This window comes from Pleuronectes platessa, chromosome 17, assembly GCF_947347685.1.
Source record: "Pleuronectes platessa chromosome 17, fPlePla1.1, whole genome shotgun sequence".
Taxonomy (NCBI): domain Eukaryota; kingdom Metazoa; phylum Chordata; class Actinopteri; order Pleuronectiformes; family Pleuronectidae; genus Pleuronectes; species Pleuronectes platessa.
In genome coordinates this window covers 20,960,688-20,970,019 of record NC_070642.1, presented here as the reverse complement: position 1 = coordinate 20,970,019, position 9,332 = coordinate 20,960,688, and the positions used below count along the sequence as shown (strand labels likewise).

At 42.5% G+C, this 9,332-nt stretch overlaps 1 protein-coding gene across 1 annotated transcript in view; it reads right to left on the bottom strand.

The window, feature by feature from the left end:
- Positions 1–688: 688 nt before the first annotated feature.
- The window catches only part of tbc1d32 (TBC1 domain family, member 32), a 47,028-nt gene continuing 38,384 nt past the window's right edge, over positions 689–9,332 (bottom strand). Inside the window, exons 33-34 of the mRNA XM_053445772.1 lie at positions 4,925–5,113; positions 689–992 (exon numbers count right to left, since the gene is read on the bottom strand). Coding sequence (XP_053301747.1) covers positions 873–992; positions 4,925–5,113 — 309 coding nt within the window. The 3' untranslated portion in view covers positions 689–872. The remainder of the gene's footprint in view (positions 993–4,924; positions 5,114–9,332) is intronic.

Here is a 9,332-nt window from a genome sequence, read left to right as displayed (position 1 = left end):
GTATCTCTGGTCTTAAAAACCTTTTGCCAACTCTACAAGGCCGTGATATATAAAACAAGTTTGTGATATTCAGCTTCTTGGGGAGTGGCAGAGAAGCACCGATCGATGCAGCTTCATGAATCAGTTTTAGGTTCGATACCCTGACTGTGGACTCGACGTTAAACAACCGCCGTGGTGAAATGTTTCAAAGAGTAAACACGTGATCACTTCCTGTAACTGTGAGCCTCCACCTCTGCTGTGCACAGCTGCCTAACTGCAGCAGTTGTGGGGCAGAGATGGATGAGTGATCTGCTGACTTCATTTATTATTCAGTCCTCGGCGTGTCGGAAGAGGGGACAACAGGACGGGGGGGAGGCCTTGGTTACTAATGAGAGTTTATCACAATGATACAAGCTTCCTCATGCATCTTTCATACAAAGGCCTGCACGAGTACACAAACACAGGAGGCTGCGTGATGCATCGGTGTGCGTGCAGCCGCATTAATGATCTGTGACACGACCACGAGACCTTGAGCCTCCACAGGATCTAATACTGGAGCAGAGCGACAGAACATCCTGTCATGGGTCCGGAGACACGATATAAATCATCCATTGTGGAACCCACGGATTCACAGGTTATAAAAAATCTATTCACATTTGTCACCGTGAACTCGTTTTAATACTCGGAACAAGAAAGGACTCGTAGAATCTTAGGTAGAAATTGAGATGTTTAAATCGTAGAGGAGACTAAACACAGAATTCAAAACAAAGCATTTACACGATTCACAATAAGATGAGTTATTCAGCGTTTCCTGTCTCACAGGTTCTTCGTCAGGGAAGTTCAGACGCAGCTTTACACAAAGTTCTCTCTGTGCAGAGTGTCTCTACGTGTTCCTACCCTACAGAGCCTCGGAGAGTTTTCATGTCGGTGAGGACGATGTCTCTGTAGCTTCTCTCCAGTCGCTCCATGAACTCCAGGTAGTTGCTGAACTTGAAGCCTCGAATCGGCTCCTCCTGCAGTGGGGTGGGGTGGGGTGGGGGGGGGGAGAAGGAAAGGTCAACACTGGCCCAAATAAAAAATGAGCTTTCCACCGATATTTGTATTTGTTTTTTTTCACACATAAAGGTCAGTTTGCTACTCAGGCTCTGTGGGCAGTTGTATAATGTCATCTGTGGCTCCAGAGGTGTGAGAGAATGACCTCTGACCCCCATCTGAAGGTTACGACAGTGGAGGGTTGTGCAAAGGAGTTTGAAAGATCTACTGTGGAAGAGAGGGTGTAACCAGAAGGTGGCACATGTGGCATTAAGGGGAATAAGGGTTATCTTGACATTCTTTATCACGTGGTGAGATAGGGAAATTCCCAGAGGGACCTTCTAAACGTGTTCTATACTTAGTGCCCTAAAAACTGAATTCACCCCTTCACCTTCATCTCCAGCCAAGTGGAAGAAGCTTTGGTATCTTGGTTTTTTGACGGTTCCTCATCGTCTATTTGACTCTGACCATAATTAACGAAATGAACATCGAGCTGTATTGAAGAAGACGTGCAAGTGGAAATTGAGACCATATAGAAATGTTAGAAACTACAGCTCATCTGTCGCACACAGGGAGTTGTGAACAAGTGGAGGAGTGATTTCAGTCTGTGTCTCCCGTGTGTGTCTGTGATTCAAGGGGAGTGCGATACCAAACTGCCGTAGAACCACTTTACAAAGTACTCTGGAAACTTTCTGTACTTTCTGTCACCTTGTTGCCGCAACTTTCATCAGCTCATTAGTTTTGATTAAAAAAGAAGCTCCTGTTATCACAGCTGGGAGGAAACTGAACTCCGTGTCCCGAGATGTGACGACAGGAGTTCTCCACACATCAGAGTTTGAGCCGTTGAGGAAGAAGGTGGCGTTCGGTCTCATCGTTCACTTTGTTAGGAGGTGTGAATAATTCAATATCGCCCTTTTCATTATAGTATTTTGCATTCAATCTATTTCAAAGTCACGGAAAATCTAATTGAATCTCCGCGATCGAACGCCAGTAAACAACATCCTTGTTTAGCATTCGGCTAATCAAGTTTCACGTGTCGGGGAAAAGGGGAACGATCTGAATTGTAGATTTATGACATATCTCATCTTAACTGTGTGAGGGACGCATCAGACCAAACTAAAATACTTTATTTGTTTAATTTGCTCGGTTAGGATTTTAATTTCAGCCGTAATAATTGCTTCCCGAGCATCTGAGCGTCTGTGGTGAGAGCCTCCGACCTCGTGGGCAAATGAAAACACGGCAGCAGAGCGAACAACTGGGATCGGTGTGAGTGGCAAAATCCATAAGCAGCCTGAGAAACGATGCACGCAGAGGACACACACTGATTCATTCACAATAACAACAACAACACAACAAAAAACATGATTTCACCAACAGTCGCTCTCCAGACCTTAAAGAAACACACCACGGTTTAATGACTCCTGCAACCTGTCAGCACTCCCCTCATTTTCTCACATCACTTTGCAGAGTGTGTGTTTCGGGGGGGAATCTAATTTCAGCAGGTAAATAACACTGACAAGGACACGGTGCCACGAGAACACTGTCAATAGTTTGAGTGTAATTTAAACACACAACACTTTCTGCTGCTCGTCCACAATAACAGCAGCAGACACCAGTTTGCCGCGGTGCAGCGTCACGGAGAGTTCACTGGAGGGTTTTAATAAACTGAGCTGAGAGTCACACTAACCTCCTCTTCCTCTTCAAGGAGACACGATGTGGGAAACTCAGCTTTGTGTTTTTGTGAGCTGCAGCGACAGTTTGAGGAAAGTGTCGTTCTGAACATTGGAGAATTCAAACCTTCAAGTAATAACAGAGAATAAAATGATGAATCTGAGGAAAGTGAGTCATCTTTTTAAAATGGACACAGACAAAACCAGTTGGGAGCCATGAACTGGATTCACAGTTTCTTCCAGAGTGAGTTACTAAAGCTTGTTAGATCAGTGGATCCCTTAATAGAAGGGAATCTGTAAAAAAATGTGTTCAATCAAAAAGGGATTTTTACAGTTCCGATTTTTTTCAGTGCACAGACAAGCAATAGATTTAGAGAAATTATTATTTAAAGGTTGTAAATAGAGTGTGGATCATTCAGAGCGAAGCCCCTAATGTCAAGCAACAATAACTTACCACAAAAAACACACTTCTATTGACAAAAATCATCTTTTAATTATGATTTCATGATATAAATTACAGATTTGCCGAGTGATACTAGTTTGATCTACTGCAGTTAATAAAGTCTGGGTTTGTCGTCAACATGAACCAGCGACTTAACTCTAAAGCTATTAAATCCATATTTTATTCATGTAACACTCTTCCTCCATGTGAACACACAGGAACTACACAAAGCCTCCCACTGGACACTAAGTGGACTTTCAGATTCTTTATTCAAGATTAATCCTGAAGAATCATCCAAACCAAAGTTATGCTGTATGTTCCTAATAAGTGATATAAAAACTAACATTTAAAAGAAGAGTATGAGGGTTTCACAAACATAAACACAAATAAGTATCAGCGTTAAAGTTTGTTGATATGTGCTGATGTTTATGTTCTTAATTCAAGCTCTTTATATTTGGTTGTATGTGTGTTTTCTTTTTATCAGTTGAAAGTTTATGTATTTATAGATATTTATATTTAGGTTTATGGTTGAATTGTGAAACATCAATCCTCAATTGTGTGTTTTCTTTTAACCAGTTGTCGTTATTCAACTCTTCTGTTTGTCTGACAACTTCCATCTCACCACTTGAAGCTCACTTCCCTGAAACTCTCCTCACACTTTGAACTCTCTAGGGGTGAGAGAGAGTGTGTGTGTGTGATTGTGTGTGTGTGTGTGAATGTTTAAAAAAGCCTCTATCACCACATCTGTCTGATTAAAACACTTGATTGTTCCCACACAGAGACACATTGAGAGGACAATGAGGTGAAACTGGCGTGTTTAAAACTTTTAACAGTTCATCTCAGGACGAGGATGGTGCAAGTTCCTCTCTCTCTCACACACACACACACACACAGACACACACACACACTCTGTCTCACAGCTGTCTCTTGCTGCAGTATCTGATGCTACGGCTCATTAGAAGAACTTCCTCAGATAAAGCCTCAATAACTGATCTTTTATTCACAGACGCTGTCAGTGGCGGCTCGTGGCGATGTTAATACCAGAGCTATCAGGCGGAGACGAGACAGTCGGAGATGCTTAATGAGTAATGACGATGAGCGCTTCATGTCAGGACGCGTCTCACTCACAGTCCTGCCCTGTGATGCTGCCTGGGACCTCAGCAGCAGAGGACATCTATCAGACTTTGACTTTAGACCTCTTGTGAAAGCCTTGAGGCCACTCGACGCTTCAGCTTTCACCCGATTCACCGAGCAAAACTTATTTCAGGGAGACGTGTACTTCTGGGGGGTATTCATAATGGATGTGAATCAAGGATGAATGACGAATATAAAAGAGTTTTTTTTTTGCTGAACTCTTCACATATAAAGAGGTTTGAGCCGTAGACTGTGTTTTGAGCCCAAATAACAAAGTAGCTGCAGAGGAGATGGTTCAGGACAAGAGGCCATTCAGAGGTAGCATCTGAAAGAACCTGGATGAAAGCCTCAACACTTTCACTGCCGACCTGCGCTCGCTGCATTTAGATTTCTCTTTGTGCTGCAGACAAATCACGTCACCAGTGAAGTTGTAAATGTTAAACTGAGGTGAATGCATTGAGAAGTTTTGACGCCTGTTAACCTGGTGGAGGAGTTGCATTCAAATTTGCAGAAGTTTCTTTTTTAGCAGTTACTAAGGTTTTCTGGGCCTTTCAGTCAAAATCATTCATGCACCTGCACATTGTCCCCATGTACAGAGACAAATCTGAATTTTGAGATTGAAGGTTTACTTTTGGGTGGATGAGGATGCTCTGTATTAAAACCTCACCTTGAGGAAGATCTGCAGCTCCTGGGACTGTGTGTGCTGCAGAATCTCCGGCTGCAGGTGTTTGAAAATGGCGACGCACAGATACACCTGGTAGTCGGGACCCATCACCACACAGGTGGAGACGTAGTGGCAGATCTCTGACCAGTCCAGGTAGTTCCAGAAACACTGCGTCAGCCAGTGGAGGCACATCTGTGGAAAGAAGGATGAACATGTTTAAACTCATTACAAACTTCTCTGTGGCCGAGTCTCAATAAGTTACATCTACAGGGCAAAGAACTGATGACTCAGAATAAGTTTTTTGTTCAGTCGTCATATTTCTAATAAAGCTTGAAGCGTCTTCCTGACATTTTTGCATGTTTAACAAACATTAATACACATTTACATCTTTTTAATATGTAGGAAGTGAAGCTCTGGTTTGTTGCTTCTGAACTTTCTCTGTCTCACTCCTCAGTTTAATCGATTTCATGATGTGTATTTTCCTCTTTTTGTGTCGTGTTCATAAAACCATTGAATCTGCAGCTCGGCGACTTGTGCATCGCCCTTGTATTCAGAGAAAACTAATGAAATGCATCATTAAAAATTCATTGCAAGTCAACTGGCAGTAAATAAGGGAATTTTTGAATACATTCACAAGTGAATTTCATGCTTCAGAGACACAAGTCGCACCAGAGAAGTCGACCTGGTGCGTTAAGATAGTCGAGCAGGGGAAAGGAACTAAGACTTGGTGGACACACACACACAGACACACACACACACACACACACACACACACATATAGTTCAGTTTTTAAATTGTATATTTCACTGAGAACCAATTAGATGTCGGACTTTAAAGAAAAACCTCCATCCCTCATTAGCAGCGTTGTGTTAATCGTCCTCGTCCACATGGAAACATGATATAACACAGCTTGTTTTATAAAGTGAACTTCATGTCAAGTTTTACTTATGTATACATTTCCACATTAAAGCTTTATGGACCAGACTGAGTTGCTAATAAAGCTGCCAGATGAAAGAATGGTTCAATTACAATAACACCGGTGATGCTCCGTTCTCCTTTAAGAGTGCGTCTGAGGTTTAGAATTGATTCAGTCAATCTGCCGGCTCTGCCTCGTCAGCTCCTCTGAAACCATCTCTCTGCAAACACGTGGAGATAAGTCACATGGCTTCAGGTTGGGGTGAGACTCGGGGCAAACAGGCCGGTTCAGTCACCGTTGTTCTTCCTTCTGGGAACATGCACAGGGATAAATGTTCATGGAGGGTTCTCGAATACAGTGCCTTGCATAAGTATTCACCCCCTTTGGACTTTTCTACATTTTGTCATGGTATAACCACAGATTCAAATTTATTTCATCGTGAGTTTATGTAATTGACCAACACAAAATAGTGCATCATTTGGAAGTGGGGGGAAATATTACATGGATTTCACAATTATTTACAAATAAAAATCTGAAAAGTGTTGAGTGCATATGTATTCACCCCCTTTACTGTGAAACCCCTAACAAAGATCTGGTGCGACCAATTGCATTCACAAGTCACATTTGCAAGTCACATAATTAGTAAATAGGGTCCACCTGTCTGCAATTTAATCTCAGTATAAATACACCTGTTCTGTGACGGACTCAGAGTTTGTTGAAGATCATTACTGAACAAACAGCATCATGAAGACCAAGGAGCTCACCAAACAGGTCAGGGATAAAGTTGTGGAGAAATATGAAGCAGGGTTAGGTTATAAAAAAATATCCAGAGCTTTGAACATCTCTCTGAGCACCATAAAATCCATCATAAGAAAATAGAAAGAATATGGCACAACCGCAAACCTACCAAGAGGAGGCCGTCCACCCAAACTGAAGAGTCGGACAAGGAGAAAATTAATCAGAGAAGCAACCAGGAGGCCCATGGTTACTCTGGAGGAGTTGCAGAGATCCACAGCTGAGGTGGGAGAATCTGTCCACAGGACAACTATTAGTCGTCTACTCCACAAATCTGGCCTTTATGGAAGAGTGGCAAGAAGAAAGCCATTGTTGAAAGGGATCCATACAAAATCCCGTTTGGAGTTTGCCAGAAGCCATGTGGGAGACACAGCAAACATGTGGAAGAAGGTGCTCTGGTCAGATGAGACCAAAATGAACTTTTTGGCCTCAATGCAAAGCGCTATGTGTGGCGAAAACCCAACACTGCCCATCACCCTGAGCACACCATCCCAACAGTGAAACATGGTGGTGGTAGCATCATGCTGTGGGGATGCTTCTCTTCAGCAGGTACAGGGAAACTGGTCAGAATAGAGGGAAAGATGGATGGAGCCAAATACAGGGAAATCCTTGAAGAAAATCTGATGCAGTCTGCAAAAGACATGAGACTGGGGCGGAGGTTCATCTTCCAGCAGGACAATGACCCTAAACATACAGCCAGAGCTACAAAGGAATGGTTTGGATTAAAGAATGTTAATGTCTTAAAATGGCCCAGTCAAAGCCCAGACCTCAATCCAATAGAGAATCTATGGCAAGACTTGAAGATTGCGGTTCACAGACGGTCTCCATCCAATCTGACTGAGCTTCATCTTTTTTGCCAAGAAGAATGGACAAACCTTTCCATCTCTAGATGTGCAAAGCTGGTAGAGACATACCCCAAAAGACTTGCAGCTGTAATTGCAGCGAAAGGGGGTTCTACCAAGTATTGACACAGGGGGGTGAATACTTATGCACCCAACAGATGTCAACTTTTTTGTTCTCATTATTGTTTGTGTCACAATAAAATTTATTTTGCACCTCCAAAGTACTATGCATGTTTTGTTGATCAAACGGGAAAAAGTTTATTTAAGTCTATTTGAATTCCAGTTAGTAACAGTACATAATGGGAAAAAGTCCAAGGGGGGTGAATACTTATGCAAGGCACTGTAGCTGGTGAAATATATTTAGACTGGTCAAAATTGTGTGTGTGTGGGTGGGGGGGGGGCAACAAATTAAAGCTGTGCAGGTAGAAAGTGTAGTAAACAGACAACGTGGTGGAAGTTGCCCCCCCCCCTCCCTTCAGATTCTGCTTTCTAATCACTCAACACACAGTGCACACGCTGGGTTTTAACTAATTGTAATGGAAATAATTAGCCACTGTGTTGCCTAACGACACACGTCTGCTCACACATACAAACAAGCAGCACTTAGGCACCGTAAACATATTTGATTACCCCCCCCCCCCTCCTCGGCTCAACTATTATGAAAATACCAACATCTTAATTTGTGTGTTGTATTAAAAACAGGGAACGACTGGGTCCCTCGGGCAGAAACCCTCGGGCAGAAACAAGAGGAACCACACTGGACTTTCTGTGACTGTAAACCCCCCCCCCCCCCCCCCCCCCCCCCGAGGGGATTTCTAACTGCAGCTCTTTTCTGAATGTGCTTCTCTCTGTTGTTGTTGTTGTTGTTCCATTGAGTTAAAGCTCAGAGGTCAAAGGTGAGTGTGACTGTGTGTTCCTCACTGTATCTTTATAAACAGGCGATGGAGCTGTGACTCATCTGAGGAGGTCGGGTCACAGCAGCCAGAGAATCTGAGACTCAAACACTGAATGTTCTCACACATAATTCAATCCTGATATTCAGAGGCTTTCAGTTTAATATTGTTGTCATGTGATCATGTATGCACTAAAAATACAAATTTATAAAAGTTATAATATACATGTTGAAGTTTTTGTATTTAATTTTGGTTTTGTTAGATGTTGAGATTAAATATTTGCACTAAACATCACATTTTTGGAATAATTAATAGTTTTAGACACAGTTGATTTACTGTACTTCAACATATACCAATACTGAGACCTGTTTTAACATTATTCATGTCTTGACGTTGTATTCCAATGCCCTGTGCTACTATAAATACTAGGGCAACAAGTATTCATACTTTAAGCTGCACTTCATAGAACATACATAAAGATTTCTCTACGTTATCTTATAGAATAAATAGCAGAGTAATCAGGAGTTCAAATCTTCATTCACATCCCTCAGCTCCTTCATTGGGTGGATTCTGATAAACCCGTTGAACCAGTGGATGAAAACCAGTGACTGTTCAGTGACATGAAGTGTTTGTGAAGCTCCGTGTGGAGAACGAGGACCACAAAGTGTTTTCCTATTCAACACCCGAGCTGCACACAGGGTTGTTCCCGAGCTTCAGCTTATTTATCCTTCCTGTCACACACTCCTATTGTCAGGGAGTCTCACTGTCTCGGCTGTTTGAACATCTGGTGAATAACGCTCCATTTCTTCTCTGCCCCTTTGTGAGACTTTCAAAACCTTCAGAAGAGATATTTCTCTTTTTTACCGACTTGAAGACCAGGTGTCGATTATCTCCTTGAAGAGCAAAGTGCTGAGCTGAATGTTAACTTATCTCCACGCCCCCGAGACGCCGAGTTCAGATCTTTG